At 37.6% G+C, this 17,108-nt stretch overlaps 1 protein-coding gene across 4 annotated transcripts in view; it reads right to left on the bottom strand.

Moving 5' to 3' along the window:
• Window positions 1-17,108, bottom strand: part of TPD52L1 (TPD52 like 1) — a 53,631-nt gene that overhangs the window by 15,496 nt on the left and 21,027 nt on the right. For all 4 annotated transcript variants that reach the window (XM_027633357.1, XM_027633354.1, XM_027633363.1 and 1 more), the window contains exons 2-4: window positions 16,190-16,305; window positions 10,766-10,914; window positions 1,004-1,105 (exon numbers count right to left, since the gene is read on the bottom strand). In XM_027633357.1, the coding sequence (XP_027489158.1) occupies window positions 1,004-1,105; window positions 10,766-10,914; window positions 16,190-16,305 (367 nt within the window). The remainder of the gene's footprint in view (window positions 1-1,003; window positions 1,106-10,765; window positions 10,915-16,189; window positions 16,306-17,108) is intronic.

Raw genomic sequence — 17,108 nt, 5'->3', positions numbered from 1 at the left:
CACCTATAAAAACAGCAGCACTTCTGTAAAGGGTTTATTAAACTGGATGTAAAAGGTAGGTATAAAGGGGGGACTCTAAAGATAGCTTAAGATTCAGATTAAAATTTAAAAAGTGGAAAAAGAAATTTAGCTGCCAAGAGCCATGCTTCAGCCATTTGCAGCACACACAGATCTTAGGATATGGTTACCTCATAGAATACAAAATAACAAAAAAGTGAATATATACCAATATCTCTAATAAATGAGACTCTAATTCTGCAGCTCAAACAATACATTGCAGAGTTACCCATGTCCATTTATTTCATCACAAAAAAGAAAATCAACTTCTTCAAACATTCCAAGAAGTTCTGTAATCTTGCTACCTAATGAAAACTGGAGTGCTGGTTTACAGTGTACAGTTTCTGCTCTCATGCTGAGGGACTTTTAAGATCAACACTTTAAAAGCCACATCAACATATAAAGCTTGACACTGAAGTTGCATTTAAGTGACAGTTCTTGTACTGACCTCAACTCCTGTTACTTCCATCATATCTATTTTTATACAACTTCAGAACAAAATTTTGCAGTACACCTCGAAAAAATGACAAAAAATAGCCTAAAATATTTTTTTATCTTTTCACAAGCAGCTCCTAGGCAGGCTTCTTTTCTTCAAATGATATTTTTCTCCAGTGTCCATGTATGAATAAAATTGGGTTAATAAAGATCTAACATCAATTTTTTGTTCCATTTTACTTGTATATTTCCTTGAGTTTGCAAAGTTATTTCAAAGGGATTTCCAACTGTACTTTAAAAAACAAACAAACAAACCAGGACTCTAATAAAAATTACATCTTCATTCATCATTATACCTTCTTTTTGGTTAAAAACATGAATGCTGCAAAATACTCAGACTACGAACTACTTGAACCCGTAAAACACTAACGTAGAAGTAAAAGAAGAGCTGACAAATGATTTATACATTTTGTTCTCAAAATAAGACCAGAAAAGCAGCAGATGCCTATACCTCATATCTCCAAACTTCTTGCTGATAGCTGTTCCTACATTACTGATAGCTGCTGTTGCTTTTTGTCCTGCATGGCTCAGGGTCTCATGTGTTTTCTTGTAACTGAAAACAAAAAAACAGAACAGAAACAGTGGTAAGTATTAAAAAAGAGCAATTAGAATCCCATGCAATTAATTCCCTTTTCCCTTATTTCCACACCTTAAAGTCCCAAACACTGAAGGGTTAAGAAACATAGTAACTGTAGCACAAAACAAAGGGTGAAGAAGCCCACTTCTGCACTGCTTCCCAAGTGCAGTTTATTCCTCATATGAGCAAAATGCTCTCCAGAGCAATCCTTTGCTGTGTCTTTCCTGCTGACGAGTAACATCCCCCAGATGGGCCAGCACACGCTGTTTAAAAGCAGAATATGGCGATTTGTTGAATACCTGTTTGATACAACTTCTGTTTACGTAAAATCATATTTACATCAAATAAGCATTCTTACAGCACACACTGACCTCGTGGCAAAATCTGTTATCTGGAGCACAGAAAAGAATCAGGACAAATACAACTCTGCTCTTCCAAGCGTATACATATTAGGTACATTTAACAAATGCACTTTGAAATGATTCTGTGATATTTCACATTGGAAAAAAATGGATCAAATATGTTTTTATATGCTACAAGTTTCCTTTTTTTATTTTTTTAAAATTTCTTTAAAGGAAGAAGGCTTGGGGAAGGACATAGAAAGAAAGATGAAAAAACCTAGACAGTGAATGTATATTGTTAGGATTGAATTCTCTTAGAAGTTACTAATTTCAGTTATAGCATACAGATTCAAACACAGAATCACCTTAATTACTGTTTCAGAATACATGCTCTGACCCACACAGACCCTTCAGTAAAGTTGCTCTCTTAGAGGAATCAATAAGCTCTTCTGCACAGATGCTATTCTGCTGACTAAACCAACTCTCAGCATGTCAGAGCCTTTCTTCTGAGTAAATTATCTGATACTCCCAATGACGCAGACAAGCTCAGAATTAGAAGTACTGACCTAGTAACAAAAGGAGAGCACATTATAATCAGTCTTATATCCTATTGCGTGTGTTGGCAGACAAGAACTGAAGAAATGATAGTGAAAAATTCAGAAATACAACTCTACTGGTTCTAATTCTCCTTTGAACAAAAACTATAGAACTGCAAACATGTACCAAAATACACTGGAGACTGATTAAAAAAAATCCCACTGCATAATTCCTGCAACCGAGTATTTTCTTCTTACTTTTATGCATATGAAAGCAATATGAACTTGTGGAGGCAGGAGGGAAAACAAGATTAACGTTTGCAGCATGGCACATCACATTTTATGTCATGTCCTTTTAGCTCCAGCAGTACTTGTTGCTGCAAGTCCTCTGTTCAGGACTGTGTTTCACAAACCACAGGTTGGATAGCAGATGCCACATAATGCTCTGGTTTTTAGACAATATACTTTGATTTTATGTTCCTAAGCCACAATATTTCTTACATCCTACTGGCCTAACAAGTTCTAAAACTGCCAAGTGAAAGGGCTCCTTCAATGAATGTACTTGTTTCTGTCTTCACTGACTAACAAGGCAATCTATGGGGAGCAGCTGAAGATTAGGGTACCAGTTAGATAAGCAGAATCAAACACAGGTACAACACTGAATGCCAACAAGGGCTAAAACATGGCAACACTGACAGGAGCACATATTATAATTAGGAAGGAAGGAGCACTGGTTATGCCTGTTTTGTTTATCCTGATAAAATACAGAGAAGATGGGAAAGGTTATTTTCACCAGATCTCATTTCTTCTTAGCCAGTCTGTCCATGGACATAGCAAGAATTGCAACGCTCTTAGTTCACTGAGGCCTCTTTCTCTAGCGTAACTAGTTTAACAGCTCTGTCATTCTCTTGCTGACAGTAGATATACTCTCATAAAACTAGAATGAGATGAGACCCTAAACAAGATATTAATGATACTTTAGTCAAACTATAAGCATGTAGCTTTTTGATAAGAGTTGCCTACAAAAAAAATAAAAATCAAATACTCTAATGCCTGTGGCATACAAGTCTTAGACAGTTTGCTGACAGAGAAGCTTCCTAAACCATTCAGCACAAGTGGAATTTTTGACAAAATGAAGGCAAAGACTTGACTCCCAGGTCTAAAAGATCATTTGTAAAACAACCTATTTATGTACAGGTTAAATGTACATAGGAAAATACTTTGCAGATATCCTTCTGAAATGATTTTTTGAAATGACACCTTGGAGTTAAATTTATTGATAGGCATATTTAACTTTATGATAAAATATCTCCATGTCTTACCTTTCTTCCACAAGTTCTTCACACTGTGTAAAACCGTTAAGAGAAACAGTTCCAAATGCCACATACAGCAGACAGACTCAAATTTCACTGAGAAATATTAGAGTCCCCTATGTATTTCTGAACATTAAGTTGGTCAGAATACAACTCCTGGGAACTGGCTGAAATGACACCGATTTTGGTATTCCAACAATATTGTGTTCTCTGCAAATCCTGAAAACCCAACATCCTCCAGTATTTCCACTAGCAAGGAAGACATGGAGACTGCATTTGTGTTCCTAATACTTCTGACATTACATAAGAGCATAAATCCAGCTAAAACTATTACACAACTAGTCTTTTTTCAGCACCAACTTCATCAAAAATGACCTTTGATATGAACCACTCCTCCCTTCAGCAATGCTGAAGATGAGGTTTAAAAAACAATAAAATAACAAAGGTGAAAATGGAGTACAACATACAATACCTGTCAGCAGAGACAAGAAGCAGCAATTTGCATCTCAGTAGAGCTCGCTGATAGATAGCTCAAAAATCAAGCCCCCTCCATTCCCTCCTCTCCACCATTATGCATATCACTATGCCTTCTTCATAAATAAATTATCGTTCCACAGAGCACATTGCCTCACTGTAGTTAGTTATACTAACTGACATTTTGATATATGATGCACAGTATTCTGGCACAGATATTTTTATCCTTGTAGTTACGTCATATTTACAGCATCCATTTGATGACTCTCCAAACACTCTGGTAACAATGATCTCTTCAAAATATTCTCTTGGACATCTGGGAATATTCACAGTTGTATGTAGCATAAATTATCTGACCCAGCAGTTTCCATTATGTCATGTAAGACACAACAGTTTTGTTTTAATGCACTAAACAGCTTACGTAATTTTCAGAAATCTTTATGAGCAGAAATAAAGTTGGATATTCTAGGTAAGACCTACAAACACTTACTAATTGGAAAAAGTGCTGTATGTATGGCTTAAGTCCTCCTTACACCACCAAATGCTATGCATGCTAAGTTGTCTACACACTCTCATCCCGTGAGCAGCCACTGCTGGCAATCAGTAGGTGAGTACTGACCACCCAGTGCATCAGAACAGGTGACAGCAACTCAGCAGTCAGTCAACCAGCAGCTGAAATTAGACCAGTGACCCCTAAACCTTATAGGTAGAAATGCTCCAGCACAAACAAACTCAGATAATTTAGGATACAGATATTCAAGAAATAGCATCTTCAATCCAACCCATGGCATGCATTTTTACACAAAAACATAATCAGGGTCTACGCTTTTCTTACACTAATACAAAGGCACCTTAACCTCCCTGAGTTTATCAGCATTATGCCAGGTACCCAGTAGCATTAGTAAAAGTAGAAACAGGCTACTTGATTTATTCAGTTAGAGGAGGAAGGCTTTCTCTGATTTTGCGGCATCTGAACATACTCTATAGCACAGAAGAATTGCTGGTAGTGGTTAACAAGGATCATATTCCATGCTTCCACTTAGCACTTATCAGTAAATATTTATAATGTATTTGGTAGACACAAAGGATTAAACAAATATGTCAATTGCTGTCACAATTACAAACTTGTAAATAACACTCACCTGTGAACATTTCCTTTATATATGACACTGAACTATGAATTTCATCTATCAACTTCTGATTATAATTTTGTTTTTAAAATAAGGTATTTCTTTAAAAGAAGCAATTGTTTATAAAATGGATTATTACAAGTTATCACAAAATATGCTGAAATTGCAGTTATACTCTGATAATATACCCAACACATTTAAAAGAAGGTTTAGACATAACTCACATCTCCAGTGCCGTAACATACTAATTAGACAAAGTAGATTTGCAGCATATTTTGCCTGCATTTTCACCTGACAGTTTCATATAATACACCTAGTTTATACTATCCCGTGACAACCATGTCTCACTAGCTGATTTTTACAGCCAGTGAAAGCAAATGTAAGGAGAGACTGTGTCATAAAACACAACATGTGAAGGAAATAATGCTTCATAAGGAGTGTAGCCAGGCAGTAGCCATATAGAGAGGTCAGAGAACTAGACATTTAAATTACCATCAGCTGCGGGATAAGACAGGACAGTCACACTCAACTCAGTACAGAATTGCCCTTCACATGGCAGAGTTAAATCTAACCTTCCTTCATAGGTGCAATACATGGACTGCTAACAGAAGTAGGCTATACATATAATATTTATATTTTGCATGGCAAACTGCACATTTGACCTACTACAGTAAATTATAAAGAATTAAAATTCAGCTTCTGTAAAATTAGTACATCTGCACTTTCGTCATTGTGCCTCTCCATCAATGCTTGCTGTTAAAATTAATTGAGAAATGCTTGTCTGTGATAAAGCTTACATAAGATGTCACAGAATGCAAACAATTAACAACAAAACCATACAGTAGAGCAGAGCCTGGTAGCACAAGCCATGCCCTATAGAGCTTGTTTCTTTTCAGTTTTCAAGCCATTAGTCAGCTTAAGAATGGCTTTTCTGGAATCAATGTAAAGCATCTAGATATCTGAGAAACTCTCAGCTAGAAAACTATTTTTCTGTTGATTTTCTAGGAGAAGTGGGGCTCAGCATTAACTAAACGATGCTAATGTTCAAATGAGATAAATGCATATATGAATGACAGATAATGTGTACATAAAACATTCCCTATTCATATTGCTATTTTACCCACAAATGAACTCTAAACTGCTGTGAACTGTTTTGTTTGGGTTTTTTTTTGATTTGTTTCTTTTTTTTTTTAGTACTCTCTTGAAATTCATTCCAACTTCAAAACCAAATGTATTTTTTTTGACATCCTTCCCACTGCCAGGTATGTTAAGAATTAACTGAGACTGTGATGGCACTTGGATGGGTACATATGTCTAAATCAAAGGAGGTATGCCCCAGATAGACCCTCTCCCACAGACAGAAGGGCAGAACTGCAGAAACTGAACCTCTGCAGGCTGCAGCCAGAAATCTGTGTGCAGCACACAAGAGATGACTGTTCAGCAGGCTGGAGAGAGTCACAGGTCAGAAAAGGTGCCAGTCAAAGGTAACAAACATTCTGGGCTGTTCTGCACTGTAATCTTCAAACACTTGGGAAAAAAATGGGGATACAGTTGTGTGAAATGCATTATTTGTGCAATGCAGCACAAATAGAGTGGGGGAAAAAGTAGCAGTTGTGGTACAGTTACTCTCCAGGTTATTGGCTTAAGCACAGATGATCTTAAAGACATTCAAGGCCAAAACTTCACAGCTCTTCACACCTTAAACTATGCCAATAACACTGTGGGCTCTGTATTGTACATTAGATTAACAAAATTATGCAGACTAAACCTATGTCAGCCTTCCTTTTCCTTTCTTCCCCTTTTTTTCTCCTTTTTCTCCCTCTCCCTTTCTTTTCTTTTCCCTTCCTTTTCCTCCTCCTTTCCTTCCTCCCTTTAATTTCCTTTTCCTTCTTTCTCTTTCCTTTTCCTTCATTTCAGTTTTTCTTTTTCCTTCCATTTCTCACTTCCCGTTCCTTCATCCCCTTTCCACTGACACTTTCCTGGATATTATTAATCCTTGTCATTTCAAAGGTTCCGATTTACATTCAGGCCTCCCTTCCCATCCTTACTGTTACATATACACATATACAGATAACTATAATACACGTATATATTTTCTGTTCCACAATTATAATTACAGTGGGGGTTTCCCTGAGAAACAAACATTTGGAACAGACCATGTGACCTTGCTACAGAGCTTCCAATTAGCTGAAGGTCCTGGTGCAAACAAATGGACATACATCTGCTGGAAAAGGAACAATGAGAACAGACTAAGTTAACTTCTCCAAGTCCTTTCTCCAACCCTGTGACTCCACCCTTCCAAATTCAAGGACGGAGATACATGTGGAAAAGCAGCAAAACCATTATCTTTGAAGATGGCATGAACATGGTCTGATGGGACCCAAAGCTCCCTTTACTTCCATATAGCACGGGCTCACACACAGGTAACGTACTTGCTAAAGTCAACACGCAATTTCTTCACTTACACAACTGATACATTTACTTGAAAATTTAGTAAAGAAAACATCAAAAGGTGATTACACATTCCAGAGAATGGAAACACCCACATTCCTTTTACTACTACTCATAAGAAGTATGTGTGTGGGAACATAGTATACTTAATTCCTAGAAGTCACAGTAGGACTGTGGTTGTCCACAAGTTATATATATCTGGCTTCCTAAGAGAATTCTGAACCTATGGAACACATTACTATATATTTAAAGTTATACTAATAAAGACTGCATGTACTGTAGATTGTAAGCCCGAAACACATGCAGCGTAACTAATACTTTCTATATTCTTATCACCTGGCAGAAATTTGAACTATAAAATATTAGGTTCCAGCTGTTTGTGGAAACCTATGCAATTGTCCTCCAGTTACCTATCAGCAGAACTAACTTTGCTCACATAGTTCAATCAGTAGTCAATGAATAGATCTTTATTCTGCCTCTGGGGAAAAAGGCCAAGTCCTTGTTGAATGCTCTTGTCCCAAATCTCAATTAAGTACTACAGGTCACAGCAGAGCAACACTGAAACTTTCCTAAAAAAACTCCAAAGAGATTAACCATTTAAAATAGAGGAGGCTTACGTCTTTTAGCAGCTGATAACATTTCAAGAAAGAATGACCAAGGAGCTTCTGGGAACTATTAGGCTGGAGTGAGGGTATTTGTGGGTAATTTTACAGATACAACTGCTCTTTAGAAACTCAATAGTACTGAAGTATCTCCCAAGAGGACAGGACCATAATATCTTATGTCTTTTCCCAAAGAAGTACAGAAGAGCACCAAATTAAAAGCTGAGGGACAGAGCTGAGCATGGTTACACCATATATACTCAGTAAAGGCCAAGGTATCTAGTGGACCTCTTTCCTTAGTCCTTCTTCTTACCCTGCTTCTAGCATCTAAATAAAAATTAATTACCTATTTTTAAAACATAAAACCCCTGCATTGCTAAAAGCTATCTGAATATCCACCCACCTCTATTCACTAAAAACCCAATCATTAAAAATGTGTGTGTGGGAAGTCATTCCAGTTGAATGCCTTACCACCGTGAAAGCAAATTAAACTCAAGGCAATCATTTGCTCTCTAGATACCGATCTCCTCTATAGTAGAACCCCCTGCCTCCCCCAAACACATAGATTATACTAAAAATCAGTGCAGTGAAGAATAGTATAGGAAATCAACATGGAATTTGAAAAATGCATAATGATTCTGGTCATAAAAAATGAATGGCTTCCAGGTGCCTTTTATAAAAGGTTGGAAAATGCAAATAACATTACAGCTTTTCCTTATAGAAAAATAAAGCTGATTTAAAAAAAAAAAAAGCTGTTCTGGTACAGAAAAAGCTGCACATCATTGTTGCAAATATAACGTCTTACCAGAGGTGGTTAGAATTGCTTTTGCATACCCTAAGACATGGATTAATAGAAAAGAAACAGACTGTACTAAACTGTATGTCGAGCCTAACACAATCTTCAATCTATGGAGAACATCAGCCCCCGGACTTCTATCCTTCCTCAGTCCAAAAAATACTACCTTTTGGGGTTTTTTTCTCTCTTTTTAATCATAGCAATTCTTTAATGATAATTTCTGACATCTACATGTCAAGCATGCTCAGCCTAACTCCTAAGCTACCTGTGGCCATCCATTTAAAATGTAAATGCTTTACAATAGTCAGAATCTCAAGTTAAAATTTAGTCATTACAGGTGGTATCCATCCTGTGAGTTAGGTCCTGAGTCCTAACTAGGGATCAAAAACACTTTACAGAACTGTTGCTGAGAGAAGTCCACCCCTCTGCCTCTAATTCCACTCTAACCCTAAGAATCCATCCCTAAATGGAGAGCTTAAAGTGGGTTTAATATACAGAGAAACACAGCAGCTAAGTGAAAACAAAATTTGCAGGCATGTAAATATTTTGAACTTTTATTTTTTAAAACAGGTTTTCTTCCTTCCTAAGTCAGAGAATCTTGGTGAGTAATACTATCCCATTGCTATTTTGGTACAGCAACAATGAATCACCTCTGTTACTTAACACATTCACTCTTATGAATGCTGGATTACCATGATTTGTATTGGCATCAGTGTACTGGCATGAGTATCAGCCAGAATTATATAGCAGTGGGACCATGAACATAAGAATTTTCAGGGGCACAGATGGGCTCCTGCTGCTCAGTTCCACATAACTATTTCTGAACACTTATCATCTAATGGCTTGCTGTTTCTGAAAATCATCTCAAATAAAAAGTAGCAGCTACCATACTGACAAAGTCTCCTAAGTCTATCCTTGTGGAAAATGTCAATGTCATGAAGGAAAAATCAAAAGCTATCTTGGAATTTGCTACCAAATTTCAAGTAAAAAATGAAAGTTTTTGTTTCAAAATGTTGCTAGTGTCTCCCAGTAACTCTAGTTCAGGTGTTTTTGTTCCCCTCCTCTCTTCTAAAGTTTAGTGTTTCTAAACTACCCTCTCCTAGTACGTCATACATCCTCACTAAGCCAGCACTGATGCTCCTGCATCCATGTCATGAGAAACAGGACCTAGATGAGAAACTTGTCCAAAAGTTAGAGATAGGAGACATACAAACTACATTTTCTATTAAGGAGTTTATGCCTCTTTTGACTTCCTATGAAAATACAAAGAAAAATTATTTTAATGCAAACCCATACATTTTAATATATTTTTTCAAGTCTCTGCTAGTGCCTTGAATGCCCCAAGAGACACTGCAAATGCTTTCTTTCCTCCACCACTCCCCTGAGTCTGGCTGCAGGCTACCTCTGACACTGCACAACTGTGCAACCTTGGGTGAGACTGTGATCAAAGTGCCATGAAAGAAAGACTTGGGAGAAGTTTTGTTAAGCACATCTTCCCTTCACTTTGGAGCTACACTAAATCTTAAATTGCATTTAAGCCCAAGTCATATTATTGGTATGCCTTTATCTGGCTGGGTACCTCATCGGTCTTGAACTCATAGATTTGACTCCCTGGCTTGACCTTGGACCTGGCTCATCAATACAGATGGTAGATCTGAACTCTTGGCTTGACCCTCTTTACTGTCACTGGACCTGCTCTGCTCTCTTTGTTCAGATACTGTGGGATTGCTCCTTCATGGGTGATGCTACTGCCCTGTCTGCCTTGCTGTCAACTCTCAGATCAGCTCAGTTGTGGAGCAGCTCACTCTTGCTTCTTCTTAAGTGTCAAATTCAGTTGTCAAATGAAAAGGAAAAAAAATATCAAATGACTTTTCAGACAGCACTTGATGAAAGGTGGGTGGTTCTTTCTACCAATCTTGCTATTAATTCAGCCCAAAAAGTTTGAGAGGAACATGGTATGTTCATATGTGTAAGTATCGAGATCAGTACTCACGCGGAAGTTGTCTGCACATCATGCCAGCTTTTGCTGAAGTTCTGCTTCAGTTCATTCATCAGACTTATGCCAAGCTTTTGTTTAATTTCAACCAGGTGCTTCTCTTTGGCTGCTAGCACTTGCCGCAAAGTTGAAATTTCATCCTCTAGCTGAGAGAAAAAAATGGGGAGGAGAAAGGAGAAGGGTGTTAGCCTGTTCCCACAGAATGATAAACACACATGATGTTAGGAGGTTAAAGGAATCTCACATAAACTTGTGGTTCTTGTAGGTAACTACAGAGACAGAGTCAAGTGCTTGTGGCGATCGCAAAGGCATGCCCAGAACAGAGCTGACACTACATTAAATTAATGTCTCAAACTGTGTCATCTATGTGCACCATCATACACATGCATCTGATAAGACAGAGAATTGTCCAGTAAGGAAGTGACTTGACCAAAATCTGCCTTAGGGCATTAGGAGTCTCAAACATCAGCTTCTCATTCACTGGTAAAATGGGAATGGGCAGGACCAGACAATTCAGGTAAAAATCTGTCTTTGAATGCATAGGTTTTTAACTTCATATTTGCAGATTTTTAGTCTTCCAGTCCTGAAAAAACCAGATGCAAACTCACAGGAGCAGATTAAAAAACCCAGAAAAATCACCTGATAACATGACTTGAGAGTATCATAAAATGTTATAATCCTTGTCACGTAAATTTTACTTATGTATTTCAGGCCCTACATATTTCAAAATAGCAACATAAAAGTTTATAGATGGACTGTTAACATGAGTGAGCAGGTCCTACCCAAAGCATAGAAGCACTCAGAAGACACAGCAGATTATCCTTTTCAGAGGTCTTAGTCATTAACCAAACTGTGCGTTTTCAAGTTGTAAAGATGCCATCCAGCCCAAACAGGGGGATATAATTCTTCCTGCAGTGGACATTTTTTTGAAACATTTAAACAAAGCCAGTGTTTCAACAAGGCAAGGACCAGAACACAGGGCCAGAAGAGGGACAGCAGAAATATCCTGCCACTGGCTCAGGATCCTGCTCCTTGGGTAACACTCCTGCAAGCAAGCACAGATTTGCATTCCTCATCTGGAAGCTTCCCAATCCAATCTATACAAGCAGCACTCAGAGGCACTGAAGCTAACAAGGGCAAGTGACACCAGAGCAGCTGCCTTTCACTTCAGGTTTAGAAATTCCCTTACCAAATGTGTTCCTTCTTCCATATGTTAATAGGATAACATATGGCAGGGTATCTGATTACCATATGCTATGCTCCCTGGAACCACAGTCTCCCTGTGATATAACTCCATAGGCTGCAGGGAATGATGCAAGCACCAGCTGAAACAGTGCTGACCTCCAGGGCTATATTTAGGACACCAATACCAGCATTATTTTTATTTTACACACTCTGCTTCCCTGTAAAACCGGCTGTAAACTCATTGTTCTTGGAAAAGTCTCATCCTTGAATCCCTCAGCTGTCAGTTTCTCTTTTGTCACTACCTGCTACCTGAATTATTCAAGCAGCTCAGGAATTAAGCAGCAAGACTACGAACACAAAGCAAAACCATGATGTGTGTGATATCAGTATTCACCAATGCCTGTGATGCCAACACTTCACCTGTAAAATACACAACAATCCAAATTGCTTTATTCCGGCCCATGTCCTTTATGCTCCATTATATTCCTAACCTGCAAATGAAACACTGTCAAGAGGCAGCTGTCAAGAGTCTCTCTTCTGAGAGGATAACTGGTTAAATGGTTACAGAAAGAAATCACAAATGTCAGCATTCCTCAGGCAGCAGTTTAGAGCTCCCTTTAGTTGTTTTCCCCAGCAAACCCCATAGTGCACATCTGCCTGAGTAACATTGCTGAAGCATTTAACTTAAACCAATACCAGTATGCTTACTTGTACTTAAACATTAATGTTTTCCATATGGGCTAGCACTAGCCTGATCATTAGGTACCTGGATACGTAAACATTTGAGGGCTTCTATAAAATTACTTTCCATCTGTTCCACTGAATAGACATTGAAAACTGTAAAGCCCTAAGCAAGCATTAGCCATGTGCTCAATGGCATAAGTATGAATAACATTTTTGACTAAAGGAAAATAATTTAATATTTTTAATACAGTGATCAGTTTTGAATTGACAAAATCCTCCTCAAGCTCCATCATTTTGAAATAATGACAGATACAAAACCGCCCTCAAGTGCTCAGATATCGGTGACTGAAGACTTTGAAGTAGGTAAAAAAGTTTAGGGACTTACAATAGGATACTGAAAAACATTTAAGTACGCTACATACCTAGCTCCCATGATAGTCAGGCATCACCTGCTTAGGTATTTTTTAAAAGTCCTCTCATATAAATGCAGAGACTGTTACGAAACTAGGGCTTAAGTCAACAGAAATACAAGCTTCCAAGGCAGTAAGTGATTAAAATATTAAGGGGCCCCAACAGAAAACAGAAGCCAGCATGGTTAAGTATAAGTTAGATTAAGTATCCTTTTTCACTACTCTATATCACCCAAATACGTAGTGGCCCTGTCTGACTGTTCGCACAGCCCTCCTCAGTGGACTGAACCAGGTAAAAGCCATCACAGAAGATCTTTTAACCAGATCCACTACAGAGTGATGCACAAGCACCTGTACGGGTACAGCATAGGGGACAGAAACAAGTTGAGATGGAGAAGAGAGGAAGGCAGTGATAAAATAAAGCAGCACATGTACAAATCATATAGCTCAAATTTTACACCTCTGGGTTTAGAATCTGTTAATACATAAGCTTTCCCTTGGGTGAAAAACACCCAGACACATCAGGGACACTCATAAATAAATTTAGGCATAAGTTTGCAGAAAAAACGTATTAGCATCTTTCCTCAAACTGGGAGCAAACATGCAGTAACACACACTGCTGAACTCAGAACCTGTGCATCAGCTAGATCAAAGCAGATAGCTCCTTTTCTGAAGGTATGGGAGGGGGAAGACAGAAAAGAGTAAATGACTACTTTGACAAGTGTAATGGAAGGACAACTGACAGCAGTGAGCAAGTCTCAGCTCACAGTCTCAACCCCCATCATGACTCAAGAGTCATTGTACCATGCTTCTCACAGCGAGGGAGGAAGGGAGAAAAGAAACCTGTTCTGCTAACAATCTTCTGGCCTTATGTAAAGTTTTTGGGCTATAATTTTCTGCTATTATTCTGAAAAGTCAAACTGACCTCTGTAAATTCAAATGACTGCTCAAATTTTCTGTAAGAGTTACTCATTTTAGATCAACTGCAGGAATTCCAAGGCTTGTTTAGAGTCAGAGCCCTGCTGTGTTAGCCAGACTACAAATACAAGAACAGAATGAGTTCATGCTCTGAGAAGCTTCCAGCACAAAGAGACTACTACCAGGAGAATAGGAATAGAGGATACAAAAAACACCAATGGTGCTTGTTCCTCTCCTAATGTTGGAGAGGGAAGGAGGAAGAGGAAGAAGACAAAGAATACATACAGTAGATGGAATATATTTTTTCTGTTTAACTACATGCACAACAGCTGCTCACAACAGCTCCCCAGTATATCAACTACTGATAGAATTAAGGATGATTTTTACATTTTACAACAATAAGAAGAAAGGTGCTTGTTCCTATAGGTTCAAACTGGTATTACATAACACATAAGGACACGGAAGAAAACAAAACTATCACTGGAGGAGCAGAAAGGGCTTGAAAGTAAAGACTAACAGCTTTTCAAAAGGAAACATTAGCCAATTCCCATAGAGGTTTTTCTGAAGGAGGCAAGGTCATACATATCTTTTTACAGTCTTTTCTAAGAGTCATAAGCCTCATTTAAGTTTAGACTTTGTTCACTCTAAATTCAAGTTTTCCAAACCTTCCTTAACATAATTTTTTAGTTTTATTTTCTTTTTAGGGATAAGTTGTATGCCAGTAAACGGCTGCGAGCAATTAAAAAAATAATTCCTAGGTCAGTCAAGATCATAACATTTAAAAGGCATTCTCTTAGTACATGAATTAAAGCATTTCTAGCATTAGCCACTGCTTCCATGGGAATCAGTAGGCAGAAAGGACACCCAAAAACTCTTCAGATTAATTGTGTTGAGAGGCATATCATTCTCAGACGACTGCAAGAAGTACTGAATTTTTTCCTTCCTTGTTTTTCATCTGCCTATTAAGTCCCTTTCACTAGAAAAGAGAAGAGAATCACAGAAGAACTGAAGTTGGAAGGGACCACTGAAGGATATCTGGTTCAAGCCCCCTGCACAAGCAGGACTACCTAGAGCATGTTTCTGAGGACTGCACCCAGACAGCTTTTGAGTATCTTCAAGGATGGAGACTATACAACATTTCAGGGCAATCTGTATCACTGTTCAATCACACTCACGTTAAAAACGTGTTTCCTGATGCTCAAGGGGAACCTCCTGTGTTTCAGCGTGTGCCCATTGCCTCTGATCCTGATGAAAAGCCAGTAATGAACAGGCCAACTTCTAACTTATGTGATGAACTGAACATGTAAAGTTTCAGCTTCCTTCTGATTATTTACAGATGTGACCAGATCAGCAAAGAAGTTAAAAATAACTTGTGCCTCAGAAACTATAAGGCTTGATAAAATATTAAAGTGAAAAAACTGTCTTTTGTTTCACTAGAAAATCCTATCAGCACTAAAGGTGAATGACTTGAAAGTTGTTAAGAATGTTAAGTAACTTCTTAGAGTACTTAGTATTACAACTTAATATTAATTTAATATTCCAATTAAGAGAAAAACAACTCTTCCCCTTCATACAGTTGTAATTTCTGTTATTTGACTCGTATTTAAAATAAGTAAACTCACACTTTTTCCCATTCTCTCATTTTCCATTTTTGAATTTCAATTCTGTTTCTGTGGTATTCAGCAGCAGTAATTAAAACTAAACACATCCTCCCCTTGTAGACCAAATCTAGACAATCTCTTTAATCTTTATAATAAAAAAAAACACATGGTTCCCACCTTTTTCCTCCTATCTCATTATTTTTAAGCCTCTTCATAGTATCCTGAGTTCCAGACTCCTGAAAGAAAATATAACCCTCTCCAAACACATCAGTGTCAAAGAAAACAAAAAAAAAAGAATCTTTTCCATCAAGTGGCACAACCACTGTAACAATACTACAGATCTAATAAAAACACCTTCCATTCTTTATCAAGGAAGGTTTCTAAATAAAGACAAGTCTTTACTAAGATGGTAAGGTATATTTAACTTTCTCTGTACAACCATCAAGTAGCACATATTTAACCCTAAAAAAAATCTAAAAGGAAATTAATTCCTTCACAGTATTGTAGCCTAGAATAATTTTACCAAAAGAAAGGGCATATATTTATGATTTTATCCTATAATTAATATCTTCCAGTTTAAGGAACTAGAAACAGTAGCACTCACACAAATTCAAATTCATTACCTTGGCTAGCTCAATCTTTAACTCTTCTTTTTCTTCTTCAGAAATCATATTGGTGAAATCAACATCAGTGACCACATCTTCATCTGCTTCATGCAACGACTGGGTTTCCAACAGGCCTTAAAGAGTTAAAAGGTCAAGACAACCATTATTAATTATTTCAGTTATTGATTATACCAGTTACAGTACTGGCCTCCCCTAAAATCTAAGAAAATTATAATATTCACCCACTAGGAAAAAAAAAAACAAAACCAAAACCCAACCTTTTCCTGCTAGAGATCATCTGGATTCTGCTTCTCTTTGCTTCTGAAAAGGTATTGGAACTATCAGATGATGATGTCTGCACAGAAGCAATTTAATATGTATAAGCACCTCTCATTCCAAGAAAGCAATCACCTTGGACCCCACTAATTCATGATAAGGCATTTCCTTGCTTCTAACAATATGGAAGAAAAAAAGAAAGCTCTTTCATCAAAATAAGAAAGCTGGTTAATGTGGATCATAGATGTAAATAGCAGCAATAATGCACTGAACAATAAAGTATATCACTGAGCAAAGGTTGCTTTAAAAGCACCTCTGATTGCAGCAATTTGAAACCTTACAGATGTACAGAGTTTGCAGAAGCAAATGTCATACCTACTGTTTGAATTTTGTAAATGTTAGTGAAAAGCACACGATTGCTCAATCTAAACTTGTGAAGCGTGGATAAATATACTCAATCTCCAGTCACTTGCTTCTTTTGCATGTCCAAGATCACTAAGTATAATAAGCAAGATAAGTGCACACAAAGATGTTTCCAAGACCTGGGCCTCCCTATATAATATGTACAGATGAAACAAAATATATCCTGTCTCCCAGTCATTCAGTAAAGAGAAGATCACTGAGGTTCCAATCACTAAGAGCTTCTCATTCTTTATGGTCT

The sequence above is a fragment of the Corapipo altera genome, unplaced genomic scaffold (genome assembly GCF_003945725.1).
Source record: "Corapipo altera isolate COAL_440 unplaced genomic scaffold, ASM394572v1 2b, whole genome shotgun sequence".
In the NCBI taxonomy this organism is placed as follows: Eukaryota; Metazoa; Chordata; class Aves; order Passeriformes; family Pipridae; genus Corapipo; species Corapipo altera.
The sequence above is the reverse complement of the archived record's forward strand: the minus strand, read 5'-3'. Positions and strand labels throughout refer to the sequence as shown.